Source organism: Macrosteles quadrilineatus, unplaced genomic scaffold, assembly GCF_028750875.1.
Source record: "Macrosteles quadrilineatus isolate MER2022 unplaced genomic scaffold, UCM_ALF_1.0 Scaffold_8__2_contigs__length_117827958, whole genome shotgun sequence".
NCBI classification, from domain to species: Eukaryota; Metazoa; Arthropoda; class Insecta; order Hemiptera; family Cicadellidae; genus Macrosteles; species Macrosteles quadrilineatus.
In genome coordinates, this window is record NW_026542601.1 from 16,195,644 (window position 1) to 16,213,160 (window position 17,517).

A 17,517-nucleotide genomic window follows, 5' to 3' on the forward strand; every position below is an offset into this window, starting at 1 on the left:
CATCTAGAAATAAAAGAAGAATAGAAAACATTTTTTGGACTATTTACTGTGCAAGGTATGCCAAAGTATGTTATACCGCCTTGCAAATTCAATAACTAAAATGCCTTCGTTCTTTTAGAGCTAATAACTGGAAGAAAGTTACATCCTATTTTAGGATCTACAGTAGATGTGGCAACGTTGTAAAGACCCGGATGCCACTTATACAACAATATCAGTACAACAACTGATTTTTACTGAGTTTGTTGAGACATAATTACTTTAATTTCAAATATTTTGGCAGCCTTAAAGTTTTTTTACCATTTATTAATTTACTTAGGTACTTTAATACTCATTTATAATATAACTGAGCCTGGAAACAACTAAAAACAAACATAAAGATGGACATTTGAGTTCGGCGTCATATAGTTCAACATGGCGTTAATTTAGAGAGTAGATTATTATTACTTGTGGTGAGTTATTTTACTTAAAACAATTATTATATTGTGCGCATATGTGTGAAAAATAATTTGAAACTTCATCCAGCATTCAAACGTAACGTTCTTATTCACATAGAGTGTAAAGCCTCATCGTTCAGAACGTTTATTGTTTATCGAATCATTGGATCAGACTTCCCTTCGTGAATGAATGAAACCTGAATTTTAATTAAACAAGTGTTTGGGTACAGTTAAGTGCGCGAGCAATATTGGTTGTTGGATACATTTTTGCGCGGTAAGTAATACTCATTTATTTAACCATTTATGTAGGATTAACTTAACTTATTAGTTGTAGGACACAACAATTTTATCTTTGTCAAAGGTGGAAGGCAAGAAAGTTTGTCCTGAAACAGAAGCTGTTAGGCGAAAGGAGTAAGACTTCATGACTTGGTTCCCCCTTTATAAAACAGATCTTAGTCCTCTTAAATGACCTAAACCTTGAGTTAATGTCATATTTTTAATAAATTAATGAATGATTCAGTTTAAGTTAAAATGTAGGCCTAAAAAATAGGCCTAGAAAGTTAAACTTGCAGAATGTAAGTTAGGCCTAACTTGGATACTTAAATACTTCATCTCTTCATCGTTGACCAACAAATGTTGGATAGATTGCGTCATTAGATTACTACAATAAGTTATTTACATAGGCCTATATACAATTAAACTGAACTGACGGATGTGACTTTTTTGGGGAAAGCGAGTGGCTCGTCAAACAGTTCTTTTAAGTTAAAGAGTACAAGGGCCTGCTGAGTAGGCTCTGGCGAAGTACAGGTTTGAATCGCTTTGGGTCTAGAGCTTGGATATTAGTCGGCAGTGTGTCAACTAATTTAGTTTTATAGCTATTAAAAGGGATATGACTGAAGTGTTTGGCGAAGCCAACAACAAGTGTAGGTCAAGGTCACCAGCCCTGCGGGTCCCATAATTGTGCTGCATGCTTCTAGTTGAGAAGTTAGTTAAGTTGCTTCTCAGAAGGACTTAGTAAGGTGTTCAGTTGGCCAACTCATCCCACTGACTGTAGACTAATAAGTTAAATTACCAAGTTCTTGAATCATAGGCTAGGCCTAGATCCATTTAAAAAGTAACTTAGGCCTGACTTACCATAAAGCTTAAGTATTTAGCCTATTTATTTCCCAACGGCATAGGCTAACCACTTTAAACAATGAAGAAAACATTCACAACTTGAAATGACAGGAAAACAGTCACACCGTGTGGGCTGGGCCTAAGATACATGAATATTTAAACTCAATTATCTAAGGTACCTAACTTATCATAAAAAAAATACATTAGGCAATTTTTATATTTTATATCCAAGCAATGCCATATCGTCATATCGAGTAATTTTTAGATGTCTACTTAGGCTACTTACAGTATTTTTCACACTGAATCCAAAAATGCAATCAGTTTTTGTCGGAGAGATTCATAAGTGGCCGTAAAACGAAGGTTAAAATCCCGAATCCATGGTTCATTGAGCAATACTGATGGTAATATGGCCTGGTCTGGATGGGTCGGTATGTGGATTGTGGACTGAGTGAGCAGGAGAGCAAACAGCTGTTTATGCTAGACTTAATGCGGAATGAAATTAATTCGTTTTTAAACCAAATAGGGAGTTCTTATTTATGCATGTGAGGAAGGTAGGTCGGGTTTTATGCGGATTCGTGACTGTATTAAGTGTTTTGAAGTGAGGTTAGATTAGGAAGGTAAAGGTTAGGTTATAATGAACCGACTCATTAATTTATGCAACTTCCAGACTGTTTTTGCACTAATTAAATAGTGGGTGAAACACAATGAAATAACGGATATTGTTATTTCATTGTGTTTCACCCACTATTTCTATTGTAACATGTAGCACTTTTGACTACAAAATTGGTGGTGATATTCTGAGACGTGAGGATCGTGTGAGGGATCTTGGTGTCATACTTACTTCTACCTTGAGTCCTGCTGAGCACATCATTCATATATTTGGTCACCATATCAGCTTGGCCATATTGAAATGATAAATAAAGTACAGTTACGCTTCCTCCGAGTCCTAGGTGTCCGACTGGGCTATGAGTATCGTGCCCCACCAATCTTGGAGCTTTAGGAGCGCTTCAACGTCCAACCTCTCCATCTCAGAAGAAAGCTGCACGACATCCTTTTTTTGTTTAAACTGGTCCGTAGTGAGATCGATTCTACCGATCTACTGGAGGGAATTAATTTCCTTATACCGAGAGGAACACGATCTTCGGATAAGTACATTTGCTCACTTGTACTTACCAACTAACTACTCTCTCAATGGTGGATTGGCCAGATTGCAGCGTCTTGGAAACAAAGTCGGATCACAAGTTTACTTCTTCAACGAACAGTTGTCTTCCTTCAGAAGAAAATGCTCCAACATTATCTTTGTTATGCCTGTTTTGTAGCTGATGTTTGTTTGTTTTTCCTAAATCTCTTTCATTCTTGTTATTCATTCATAGATTTATTGTTGTTTGTTGTTATTTTTTCACGTAGAACTTAATGTCATCATAGTTTATATTTTGTTAAATCTTGAGGAGATATTTGTTGTTGTTACTTTCAAAATCTATAGGTATGCTTTTTGTGAAGTCCAAATTAATATTACATTTTTTTTTGTTATTATCTGTACAATACTTTGTTAATGTTATTATCTGTAATTTTTGTCACGTTGTTGTTTTCTTGTTATTATTTTTGTTGCAATGCTGCTTTGTTTCATGGTCATTATTTAACTTAGGCCTATCTTGTTACTTTTTTGTTATCTTTTCATTCTGCTCATGTGCTTAAAACACATTACGGTATTTTGTAAATGGTGTATCCGTTGATATGAATAAATGAAATGAAATTGTGCAAAAACAGTCTGGAAGTTGCATTAATTAATGAGTCGGTTCATTATAACCTAACCTTTAACTTACCGGTACCTAATCTAACCTCACTTCAAAGGACACAGTCACGAATCCGCATAAAGTCCGACATGCCTTTTCTGACATAAAATGCGATTTAAACATTAATATTAAGGTTGTGTTGGGTTAGATTAGATTAGGCCTATGTAACATCATTTATTAGTTGCTGATACATGAAATTATGCACTGTGGCACGTTTTCACTTTTAGGCACAATGGGATTAGGGGCCTATATTTACTATGGGATTATGCACTATGGCACGTTCATTAATAGACGTTGAGGATTGGAATGAGGACGATCATGTTGGCAGTGGCCTAGCTTCTATTACTGATATTTTACGTGAATAAATTCTATTGTTTTATAATTTATGTTGATGTGATTAATAGTTTATGTATCGTAGTTGATGTGTTGTATTTTATGCTGTCCATTTTCTTTTAAAAATCTAGTTAATTGCATATTGTAACTCTGATTTTACTCTCATGGCATCGTGTGTGGTTTTGTCTGTTTATAATCGAATGTAAACAACTGACATTACATTTACATTTACATTTTACATTTGTTGTCATGAGAGCCGAAGCCCCCTGACTGCTTACCCGGTACCTATCCTTCAGGACATACCCGGGCCCCATGATGTAGGCCGAAGCTTACGCATCAACCTTTAGCACATCATGGGCGGATGACTTAAGGTCATCAGGCTCGCCGGCTGCCGAAGCAGACCCTTCGGAAAGAGGGTTGCCCCTCAATCCTAACCAGGGATTCCGGCTGCTTGTTTAAGCGTCACTCCACCTGGGTTCCACTAGGTCGGAACCTAGCTAGAGGTCCATAGTAGAGCGCCCCGACGCATTTAGTGCAAGCAACACTCGGGACCTATCTAATCCCTGACAGGCAGAACCCGCCATCAATAGCCAGGAGGAAGGGGACCATCAGCACGCTGACGGGGGGAACCCCAACCTCCCATTTACACCGCTGCCCGATCGAGGCCTGACCCATTGCTGGGAACCAGAGATATCCAGAGCGATAGATCCCCAGATACCCCTGGCGGGCTCGGACCCAGCACCCGATCTACTTCGTTTGCCCGTCAGACCCAACATCACTGCCAGGCCATCAGGGTTTCCCAAAAGGAGGCAGGTATAGAAGTGGGACCCACCCGGATGAACCTATCCACCAGAGGTGGCGACACCCTTGACTCAATTGAGGTTCCGGGAAGAACCCCCCACACTCAAGATAACCATACCGTCCGTGCTCAGAGACAGGGATAGGTTTGCATAAGTACCTACAAACCGTTGCCCTCACACTGCGGAAAGTTACGTTGCCCTTGAGTGTCCCCGTGAGCTGCGGGTACTTGCCCGTTTTCACCTCCAGGAAAGGTTACTTCCAAAGTCGAGGATTTGCCCACTGAATGCTGGTCGCACACAACAAGCAGGCCGAAGCCCAAAGAACCACAGACACAGGTAGGTTAGAGATTATGATGTACTTCCATCTCTCCTAGAGCTAAACACCCCTCCATCCTGGATAAAGGAATGTCACTGGGACCCGATGCCCAGTCGACCATGTCTGTGGCCAACTTGAAAATGCCGATACCAACACGGAGCATTTACCTCCCCTCTGGGGGCTAGGTATTTCACCTCCCAGGACGAGGCTACTTCCAAAGTCGAGGATATGCCTCACAAAATGCCAGTCGTACACGACAGGTAGGACTCAGTCACAACCACAAGCTACAGGCAGGTGAAAGATCTATGAACTTAATCAACACTAGCAGAGCTGAACACCCCCACCACCCTGAATGGAGGGAATGTCACTGGGTACTCTCACTTTGGGTAAACCCAAAGAGGCTGGCTTGTCCAGTCGTCCATAGCTTGTGGTCTACCTGAAGTGCCGGTTCCAACACCGGGCAATTACCTCCCCTCTGGTAAACAACTGACAGCTGTTTCCACTCCACAAACCTTCCACCCCTTTTAGTGTTAGGGTGCGTTCACAAAGAAAGCTGGTTACAAGTAACTTACTTTCAGCGCTTGTTCCAAGCGCTTGAGAATGCTGTTGCGTGTTCACAACAAACGCTTGCATTTCAAGCGCAGTGTAGTCTCAGCTCTGGTTGAGACAACCTTCCTCAAGTGATGAAGAGTTATTTTTGATTGAAAATGTAGAATTAAAAAATCGTAGAAGGAAAGTAGATGTTCATGCAATTAACCGCGGAAGAGGTAGGTTCGGGGAATACCACCATCTATTTCCTCAATTGAAATTGGACAAAAAGAGGGTTTTTCCTATACGAGAATGGAGTTAACCACGTTTAATTACATCCTCAAGAAAATTGAGTGTTTTATTGCAGTTTTGGGGGAATTGGAATAAGCAACCTATCCATGCACCAGAACAAATTTGGACCAATAATAAAACTTAAAAAATACTCGAGGGGAGTTTTAAGCACCCTATGTAGCTGATTAATTATGATGCAAATAATATTGTGAGATATATTCATATGTTTTAATCTTCTAGGTAAATAAAGTAAAAGCATACAAGTTTCATCTATAAAAATCCAACAATTAATTAATATTGAATTAAATGTGTTCGTCTATCATCTTAATACATTAATGTTACATTTGTCCTATTGGTTACGTTATTGAACATTCCAGGGAAAAAACCACAATACGTGTGATATAATTATTATTTTTTTAATTGGAAGCTCTAAATAATTGAGCTATCAACTCACCGACATCCATACTGCACTGTTAGTAGTTTGTAACTGACTGGTTCGGCCAACAAGCGCCGGAAAACAAGTACGAAACGTTCTTGCGTGCTTGTCAGTACTTGTAACAAGCGCTTGCTAGCCGGCACAAGCTTTGTCTGTGAACGCACACGCTTGATACTATGTTGACTTTTTTCACGCTGGTTCGAGCTTGCAAGCGCTTGCCAACAAGTGCTTGTAACCAGCTTTCTTTGTGAACGCACCCATAGTCGCCACTAGAACTTGGACTCGTCCATACCACTAATGTTAATAAATCAACAAAACTGACAAAACTGAAGCTTAGTATTAATTATTTAACTCTACGGCCACTTAGGAATCTCTCCGACAAAAACTGATTGCATTTTTGGATTCAGCATGCAAAAATATCAAATTACCAAAAAATAGCATTCCTAGAAGGCCCAATCTTTTGTTACTTTTTTATATAGGCCTACGCGTAAGATTTATTTTATTATATGGGTGGGTTATTTTTTTTTTGGTAACTCGCGATCTCAGTTAATATTTTTTTTCAATTTTTTAAAACAATATTGCACTAAACTTTATGATAACTTAAAGTACCGGTATTCTTAAAGTTTTTAAACCAAGGACTTAGAAAATGTGTATTTTGGATGACGTAGGCCTATTTAATGTGTGTTACACAAAGAGTCAAAACATTTTTTTTTTACTTTTCGTTTATAGGAGCGCCACAGTTCAAAGTAGCCCCACATGACGGTGACGGTATAACTTAGGACTAATTTTGTTATATAGGCCCTAAGCCTAGCTTCATTGTAAAAAGTCACTTGACCTATGTTAACCAAAACATCAAACACCAAACACAAAAATCGGTGAGCATCATTTCAGCTGCTGTCTAGGTGAAATAACATTGCTAAATATGAAATGTGGTAGGTTGTATTAGGCTTGAAAGCCTAATATCTCAAACTGAAAAAAATAGGCGAAAAGAGAATGTTTAGTGAAGGCTTGTAAAATGGGTCAGAAAACGGTGACACGTGATGCCAATGTTTATTAGCTCCATAATGGGAACCCAAGATGGTTGCGAGTGGATAGCATTTAATCATTCACGAGTCATTCTCAAATTAAGCGGAAATTTACTTTCACTTGTGTTTTGAACGTTACTTTTGGCTACACTACAAACCATAATGATTATTTTCTTCATGACAAAACTGGTAGAATTTTTTAGGTTAGCCTACCGTAGGCCTATGCTTTTAATTTAAAGTTAATATTTACTTTAGTTGTTAATAATTGAAACAGTTGATAAAACAATAAAAAATATTTGTAGTTGTTCACAGTGGAACATTTTGGGTTGTCTTAAATAATGTTACTTTCGGTAGTAAAACAATAGACAGTTGAGGAAAATATGATGTTTCGCAGGCTGTAAACACATAACAAAAACATCTCAAATCTAGTGTAGTGAAAAATGAATTCTACAGTAGAATTCCAGGAACTTGGTTTATTATTAACATAACAGATGACTTAGGTTAATATTTTTATGTGCTTTTTAACATCTTACTAAATATTTCATCATATTTTTTTAGGCCTATATTTTAAAATCCGTAGCCAATTTGATACTGGGTGTGGAATTTTGTTGATCCTGCACATTATGAGGGCTGTATTCAGAATTTGAATGTCAGGTGGTGAGGGACAGAAGTACCTACTTTTGTCCTGATCTACCCATAAATGAGACTGTGATTTTTTTTGCTTTGTTCTCTATGATTCCTAAAAATAAACCAACACCACTTGTTAGGCTATGAACATAGTCAACGAACAATAGTTTAACCTCGTCCTTCGGTTCCTTTTTTTATACCACATTGAATTGTGCAAGTAGGCCTACGGTAGGCCCTACACTGAATCCAAGTTGTTTAATACCCAACTAGTGTCCCTGTTGCTCGTATTCGAGCAATTTCTAAGTATTACAGGCGTTATTTTAAAACGAATAACAGTCATAATTTCTGATCACTTTAAAAGATTCGACTCAAAGATTATAGAAATACTCAAGATATACATAACAGATCGATATAATCAACATTTCTTGTAAATATCTTATCCTTTTTCAAAAGCTGATCTTGCTTTTAGTGTTTTCTACAAATAGTGTTACTCATAGCCGCATTAGGTTGTCCATAATAACGATTATAAATAAAAGAAAAACTTATCTATTTCTTCTCCTTGGTGGTGATCTATGACTTTCCTATGTTTACTTAGTTTGCAAATCGATTCTTTCAATGATTACTAAGAAATGCAGCACAGTGTTATTAAGAAATTCAGTTTTCTTTTTAGTATATCAATTTATCCAGGCTCTCTCGTTTTTTCCCATTGTAATAATTACGCCAACCCAAATTCAAATAGTAACTATTTCATTTCAACCGAGTAAGTAAATGTTTGTGGCAAACTAATATTAGCAAAGTTATTGGACTGTTTACAATTAACATATGTTCTTCTTCTCACTTTTAATTTCTGACAACATTAGGAGTTTCATAACAATTTTTGTTTCCCATGTTAATCTTACGGAGAAATACGAAGCTTTAAAGGGCCCCAGGGCCTCACTCTCTAATATTTCCCTAAAAAGGAAAGTTTCCTGCACATCTTCACGTTACGCTCTTTCCAACGACACCAAAAACATGTCAATCGGTTCAGTAGTTTCGGAGGAGTAATTGTCACAAAAAACCTGCTTGCGTATTAAATAAGTATAGATTGTTTAAAAGTTATGTGTTTCATGTTGGTTTAACACTTTAAGTGCGCTGTTTTTTAATTAATTGTCCATTTTGTTAACACATTGAGTGCGACCGTTCCCGATCGGGTACGGTGCTCGGCCCCCGTACGGTGCGTCTGTACGCGACCGGGAACGCTCGGCAATGCCTTTTGTATATCTTCGTTTTTGCTCTAGCGTCGGTCGAAAGCGGACCTAAACCACGTTAGCGTGTAGTGTGTGACTTGCATTTTGTTGTGGGTAGGTTGCTACTAAACTTTCCCGTAAAATCCCCGTCTGGCAAGGTTAAAAATCAACTAACAAATTTTTCCCGTCTTTTTCCTCCATTTGGCAATACAATTCCAATGGAACCGGCTACGTTCCAAGCAGTACTGTACTGCTATCTGTGGGTGTTCAGCGAACTACGTCGACTCTCGTCGTAAAGGAGGACATCCCCGCACGTTATTTACTATTCGTCCCCAGACCAAAATTGGTAAGCCAATCACACCCGGCAATTGAGGTTTTTTAAAGCTGCGGGCTGCGCCGCACTGGGGATATACGCCTGCCATTTGACTTGCCGCTGCTAACGTGTTAAAATCTAAGAGTACCGTAAGCTAAACTTTATATTTAACAAGCTGCTATTGTTTTATTTAATTTAAAGTTGTCTAGATATCAGCTGTAAAAGTATAATACCCCCGCCGCAGCATACCTGCAGACTAAGCGAATTTCAACTTGGGGTCAGTCCATATCAAATCAACACACTTAACATATTTTTTACCTTGCCATCTTAGATTTTGATGAAATTTGGTACAGAGGTTACCTTTATGGAGACTTAAAAAAATACCAAATTTCAGATCAATATCTCAAAGAGTTTCCAAAATACGGCCATTTAAAGTTTTCAAAAAACGGTCAAAATCGAGCTGCGGTAAAACTTCTAAACAGTCATAACTCGTCTCCTGTTTAAGTTAGAAACATGGGAAAGGTGTCATTTTTTAGCTCTTTTTATGCCCTTTCTAATGATATACAACACATAATAGGTTATGACAACAACATTTTTTTTTAATTCAAAAATAAATTTTTAAAATAAAATATTTTGAAAAACGCATTTTTGATTATTTTCTAAAAAATATATAAAGTTGTTCATGTTATCAGTAATGTGTACACCAAGTTTGGTTATGGGATTGCAATGGGTTGATGGTTAAAATAATTCAAAACCAACGGTGGTTTGTCTAGTTTTAAGTATTTTGGTTGGTAGTCACCTACAAGCATGTTATATGTAATCTACCTATATCTATAAAAGAGGAACTAAGTATGTATGTACCTTATGCACTCAGAAACCGCTCGACAGGTTGTAATGAAACCTTCAGGCATATTATTAAGCATTATTCAAGGATGGTTTGTGTGAAGTTTGGTGCAGATCCATCAAAACGGCTCCGCCCCAGAGGGTTTTAAGTGGGCCAATGTCAGACTTTTTGAACTACTATGTTTACAAATAAATATAAACAGCTGTTACCCGGCAACTGTTTTGTAGGTTCACCCTCGTCAGCTGTTGTTTCTCGGGAAAGCAGGAGTGATGCGTTCACTCGGGTTGTGTCGGCTCTTCCCTGCTTTGTCGCAGGAAAGGAGGCCTAATTTAAAACTGGCAGCTTTCTCCATGTTGATGTGTCCGGTTCAGCTAAAAAAAATTGTCTTTGAATCTTCGCTTGAATAGATAAACTGATATCCACTTTTTGTGTTGTCCAATGCCGGAGAACTAACTTATTGTATAGGAACACACTGAATGAAAATGAATTGAACTAGTTGTGTTATTTCATCCTGTTGTAGGCTATTATTATTTTGTTGCACTATTACGGTATATTGTAGGCCTATTTGAGCAAAAACACTTCTCCCCTTCCCTGTAGTAGCAAACCTAACTAGGTACTCGTTGAATATTACGTGTTTTAAATGGGAAATAAAGGTGACTTTTTTTTGGCATATTTGATTAAAAATTCAATCAGTTAAATTGAAATTTGCTTAGTCTGTAAGTTTGCTGCAACCGGGGTATTTTATATTAGTAGGTCTATATAAATAGATGTAGCCTACAACCACAGTAAAGGTGTATGATGGAAAAATCTACCTCGGTCAGGGATATTTCATTATACAAGGTGTCGCAGATGGATCGGGTGGTTTTGAAGTGGGCTGTTCATCTGGATGGGTCCGAGCCAGGTGTTCTGCGTTCTTCGTCACTGTGGTGGGGGGGACGGAAAGTTTCAGTTGCAGACTGGCAGACGTGATGTCATTACGAGACGTTGTGTTCAAGCTCTTGGAATGTCACATCGAGGCCTTCAAAGGATTCTTAACAAAGAGCTGAAATTCCACCCCTAAAATCATGGTGGTCCAGAACATTCTCCCAACAGACCATCTTCAAAGGCTTCAGTTTAGCCAATGGATGTTGGAATTATTGGAAGATGAAAACCTGATTGTCATGAGGTCTGACGAGGCTCACTTTCACATTAACGGCTAGGTCAACATATAAAATTAAAAATTTCCGTTACTGGGCCATCAAAAACCCAAGAGACCTACACCAACAGCCTACTTGATACATACTTGATACTTGTGTGCTGCGTCGTTGACCGACAATGTCGGATAGACTGCGTTATTATATATACATTTAAAAATAAACACTACTATTTACATACATATAAACTTAATCAGGCTGTGGCGGTAAATAAAACGCGTTCCCCATTTTTAAGGAAGGGCTTTTATATAACTTTTAGTGGCTCTTCACTCAGCTCCTCCAGCAAGTACAGTGGCCTATCTACCAAGCTATTTCTGATGGCTGCTTTGAAAGAGTTGATGTTCATATCCCGCACCTTATCCGGCAAGGTATTAAAAAGCCTTATGACATAGCGGGGATAGCTCTTGAGGGTGCGGGTGAGACGACATCGCGGCATGTCAAGATGTAGTGCTTGCCTGGTGTCATAGCGGTGATGAACTTCTCTTCGGTCAAACAGATGGACATTCTCTTTCAGCAGTATTAGGATGTTCAATACATATTGACTGAAAACTGTAAGAATGCCCAGATCTTTAAAAAGGGGCCTACAATGTTCGTTGTAGTCTGCTGACATTATGATTCTTACAGCTTTTTTCTGGAGCAATAATATGTCCTGTGCTGCTGGTGAATGGCCCCAAAGTACCAAGCCGTACATAAGATGGCTATGAAACAGAGCATGGTACACAGTTATCAAGAATTGCTTCGGGATGATGATCCGAAGTTTCCTTTAGGAGGCAAATAACCCTAGATATGACGCCTCTTCATAGTGACAAAGTGACGGTTTAGTGTGGGGTTTCTTAAGTAGGGATAATTGGGCCTTAGCCTACTTTTTTGAAAATGAAAGGGAGCAGGCGGTTACTGTTAATTTGCAGCGTTATGTGAACATGATTGAAGAATTTCATCTCCCACAACTTGAAGAGAACAATTACAACATGGAGAATATGTGGTTCCATCAAGACGGGGCAGCTGCACATATCGCTAGGATATCATTGCAAGCTGTACACGCTCTGTTCCCTGGCCGTTAGGTTTCCCGTAATGGGGATTTCCATTGGCCCCCTCGTTCACCGTACTTCACCAAATGTGACTTTTTCTTATGGGGCTATTTAAAAGCAAGGATCTACATGAACAAACCCTGGACATTCAGGAGTTGAAGACAGCAATACACAACAAAATCACATCAATTCCTGGTGATGTGCTTGAGGGGGCAATGCGGAACATCGAGGACCGACTCCAAGAATGCGTCGTTCGAGAAAGAGGGCATTTGATGGATGTAATTTTATAAACTAACTTTACTAATGTTTTATTAATAAACTTCCATTTGTAGCTAAAAAACGTTTCAAACTTTATTTAAATCCAATACCTTTAAAATTGGCAGTTTGGCAAGTATTTGGAAACCACCCGATCCATCTGCGCCACCTTGTAGGCTATGTTCTCATCTTCTAAGATGAGCCAGACCCAAATTTCTTTTATCTTGTGTTGCCCAGGCTGTGTCCCATATTAGCGTTTAAAAGCCATTTGAATACGTTTCTACTATTAATTTTATTACTACCTAACCTAAACTTATTTTCTTCTCTTAACCCTTTGAGTGCCAACGTCCGGGGAACCGGACGTTTTTAAAACAAGCCAAAAGTGCCAACGTCCGGCTGACCGGACGTTTCGTAATGATTGAACAGTTGTCATAACAACCGAATGGATACTCGGATTCTTTTAACCCATATATTAACATTGAGTCGAAAGTTACTAGATGCGATACATCGATTTTCGTTGGTCGAAATATCAAAAATTCGATTTTTACGAAATTTTAACCTAAAAATCGCCAGATCGCGCTCGGCATTTTTAGCGCGACCTTCGGGAAAAATCATCGGCATTTTTTGAGCGTTACTTTTATTTCTCGCCTGGCACTCTAAGGGTTAAAAATGTCTACTCACCTAAATTTACCAAGGTACTTTGATTATGTAGCCTTTACACATAATTTTATTACTGTTTATTATTGTGAAATCAATTTAGTATAGGCCTAAATGTAGGGCCCTAAACAAATGTTGAATTCTATGTGGTAGCAAAGACGTTTAGTGATTGTAATGTCACTACGTTGGCCTATAACACATATAGGAGAGAAAGGAGTAAGTGAAACCGTCAACTATGTGAAGAAAGTTTGTTTTGTTATTTAAAAACATTATTTTTAATAGGCTATTTTACAGTGGAGCCATGTTAACAAGACCCTTGATAACAAGTCACCCTCAAAAAACCGAGTGTCATTTTCAAACTCTCTAGAATTTATTTTACCCTTTAGTTACATGTTATTGCAAACCTCAATAACCTTGATAACAAGTCTTATTTGATAATCCCCATGAGAGTCTTGTTATCAAGGTTCTACTGTATTTTTTTTGTGAAGTTAGTAATACATTTTTGTTTGTTTCAGGGACTTGTGATGTGAGGATTGGATCTTGCTGATCACAACTTATGATGACCACTCTATTGGTGGCTTCAAGACTAAGTTTGGAAACGTTTGCACAATGTCCTATTCTCAGGAATGACACTTAATAGTGAACAAGTTCTATAAATCAGAGTTCATGGTACTTAAGAAAGGAAACACTGTACCGCTGTCGGTACCAGGCATGGGTGAACCAGTGAAAAAGAAGCAAAAACTGAGGGAAGACAGCCGTAATGAAAGTTGTAATGAAGATTTGGAACAACTTCAAAGAAATTTGTTAAATCAGTGCCTCTGCTCTATGTCAGAAAGTTGCTTGCGCAAACCATTTCAAGGTATGAAGGTTGTTACAGAAGAAGACATTCAAGGTTTCAGGCACACTGTTGTTGCAGAGTGGAACAGAAACAGAACTTTGCAATTTGTCAGTTGTGTCCAATTGCTTTGTGAAGTGGCTATTAAACAGAATGCAAAAGGTCTGTTGTGTTCTAGGATCGGGGATGTTTGTGATGCTCTTGTTAGAAATGAATATGGGCTCGTGGATCATTTGATAGAATTAGCTGATCACCCTGATAGATTTGTTTGTTTTTCGGCTGGGAGGGCACTTTCATCGTTCTTTCTGGTCTCCAGAGCTCATGTAGACCCTAGATGGTTGGATAGACTGACAGATAACGCTCTCTCTATTTCAAACCCTCAAAAAGTATCTTTTTCTTTGGAAGTATTCAAACGGGTCATAGAATGGAAGGATTGTGATGAACATCCATTGGAGCAGAGAGGAGAAGACGACCACATAGCTTCCTGTCACGCTTTGAGTGTCAATGATCCAGAAAGTCACGACAGCAGTCAGATCAAATGCCTGTGCATTAAAGCTCTCGAGTCTAAATGGCCGACAATCATAAACAGGTTTGACGCTCTTATTTCATCGTACTCACCCTCCTACGAGTCGACAATAGTCACCTTCCTGGATTTATGGGAGATGATAATTTCAGTGAAGGCGAACTTATCAGTAGTAGACACCAAGCCATTTTATGACCACGTCGACAGTTTTGTCGCTCTTTTGAATTCGGGAGTGCCTCCTGTAATCTGGAAACATTTGTTGGGACTGTTCAATGAGGTGTTATGCTACGGCAGCACTCTCGCTCTGCAGGATATCTTGGATGATGAGCCGTGTGCTTTAGCTCATCTCATCGTGCGAAGTGTCAAGGACTGGCGGTTACTGGACTCCTTACCCTACCGGGGAGGTGGAGGGGGCTTTGTCGGAGGAGCTGGAGATGGTGATAGGCCACTTCTTCAAAAAGCTACTCTTCTGGTTTTAAAAGCAGTAGCTGTGACAGTAAAGGAGACAAGATCAGATTCTTCTAGCGACAGCTCCCTGGGATCGGAGACGGAGGATGCAGACGCTGACATGGCCGTTATCGAAAGAAGTATAAGGGAAGTGCTGAGACAGCTGGATCTGTGTGTGAAGGCTCTTCTCCCTTACCATCCTGAGACTCCAGTTGCTCAGTGGGTCGTTCAGCTATTTACTGATCAAGACGACGCTCTCATCGAAGCTATGGTGTGCTGCTTGGACGTCACTGTAGGATTGTGTTACAGAGAAACAACACTGCCTGATCTGAGAAGAGTTTTGAATCCAATTTCAACATTTGTTCAATTCCTGCAGACGGTTTCACATGATCCGGATGTTTTGCTGGATCTTCTTGTCAGCAATGAGACCTGTTTTCTACTCTATTTGCTTCGCCTGTTGAAATACATCCGTCGTAATTGGACTGAGTTTGTGACAGTGTGTGCCCAGGACTTGGATGATACAATGAGTGTCATCATTCGCCTGCGACTCGCAATAGACAGACTTGTGTCCAAGGATTTGTTTCCCTACAATATCAACCCTGTATTGAGGCTACTCGAGAAGTGTGAAAACTTGTACGAAGGAAGCTCTGCATCATAGCCTCGGGTTGAGATTCATTCGATGTAGGTCATATTATTTTTAAGTGCAATTTTAATTAAAATTATATTTATTCATATTAATATAATTTTGAATAGCTAGCCTATTAGTAATTTATTATTTTTTTAATAACTCTTCAGGTTGTACAAATTAAAGTAAGTAGTATTGAGGGTTAATTGATCATCCTTATGGTGTCAACTTGTTTATACAACTTAAAAATAAATTAATATTTTCATTGTCGTATAAAATAATTGTAACATTCCAATTTAAAAATAGCTTTATAATTTAGTGTACACTTAATAGTTCCATACTGAAATTTAAATATATTCACATATATTTTGGTTTCCATCCAATAGAAAACTGTATCAGAATTGTACAATGCAGCTTATTCATAGCAACTTTATTGTGTCAGATAATTGATCAGTTAGTATTAACAAATATTTTGTGGTTGAAGATTTATTCATTTTAACACTATTTTTAAACATGTCTAAGGTGGAGTGTATGATAAGTAAGAGTGAGACCCATACTTGCCTTCAGATTTAAGTACCATGTACTTAATCCAGGTTGTCTATTTAGACATCCTGTTATTCCCCATAGTTACCCGAGAGTAGGTGCTCTAACCTACCAAGTGCTGAATTATTTATTTCCTAGCTTTAATCGCAATAGAACTACTTTAAGGCAGTTATAAATGCACAAAGGTTTTATATTTAAGAGCTATACTGTATGTAAAGTGCCATCTAAATGTTATAATTTGTTTATTGTCAGAAGTTACTGGTGTATCAACGTACTGGTATGTTGAACTTTTAACTTATCTATTTTGTTGGTGGAGATAATTTAAAAGCAGTTTATTATTGTATTAATACTTTATAATGATGACTCAAATGTTGAACTAAATAATATTTCATCCGAGGAACCTTATGATTGAAATTACAATATTTTTATACAAATAACAATATAAGTGTGTTTTCTATTAACATGATTTACAGATTGTAATTACTCCAGAGAAAAAAATGTTATTGAAGATTTATTTATTGAAATTTTAAATTGTTTATATAGTTTCAAAACAGCAACAAAATATTTGTTTCAATTGCTAAAGAAAGAGATATTTTAATACATTTGTTCTATCATTATTTGTATACCTTGTTTTAAAGAAGAAGCAGAATATTATCAACTTATACTCAGCATATAGAAACAAATATTTCTAAGGCTTCGTCAGTTAGTAGCCTATATGATTCAGGAAATAAATTACAGATTCAACATAAACTTTATAGTTAGTTGTATGTTAGTTAGTTAATTCTTCAAAAATCATTGAAACTATTCACAAAAAGCGTAATTGTAAATTACCATTTTAATGCCATTTAAAGGATACAACATTTTTATTTGTCCATCCTGAGAAACAATTTTAGCCTGAAAACTTTAAAAGTTTCAGTTTTTATTCTGTATATAGGGCCCATGACATAGAGTGTATTTATTTTGTAATATATTGTATTTTTATATTTGAAATGTAAATAAATATAATGTCAATAAAATAGCAGAATCATTGTATATAATGTGGTATATATATTTTTTAATAAATTTTAATTTGTATTATTTTGGCTAGTTTTTCCCCCAAAATATGTTAGGCCTAAATTTTTAATAATACAGTACCAGTTTTTGCCTAGTAGAAAAAAGACTAACTTTGTCTTATTTTACATTGTAATGTATAGTATGAGGGATGGACTCAGAGTTCTGGCTAAAAATGTAACTACTTTTTACAGATGTAACTACACTGTACACTCAGTTTTTTGTGCATAAGCTTTATTTTTTTATCATATAAATATTTCATTTTTAACCTCTAAGAGT

At 37.6% G+C, this 17,517-nt stretch overlaps 1 protein-coding gene across 1 annotated transcript; it reads left to right on the forward strand.

Annotated features, from left to right (window-relative positions):
- The first annotated feature begins 412 nt into the window (after positions 1-412).
- Positions 413-17,220, forward strand: LOC129001205 (protein lines-like). Its single transcript, XM_054428417.1, has 2 exons — positions 413-708; positions 13,731-17,220. The coding sequence occupies exon 2, from the start codon at positions 13,882-13,884 to the stop codon at positions 15,676-15,678; it is 1,797 nt and encodes a 598-aa protein (XP_054284392.1). The 5' UTR covers positions 413-708; positions 13,731-13,881; the 3' UTR covers positions 15,679-17,220.
- Positions 17,221-17,517: the final 297 nt, after the last annotated feature.

Coding starts and splice junctions, on each gene's coding strand:
- LOC129001205 (XM_054428417.1), top strand. CDS start 13,882: ATGGTACTTAAGAAAGGAAACACTGTACCGCTGTCGGTACCAGGCATG.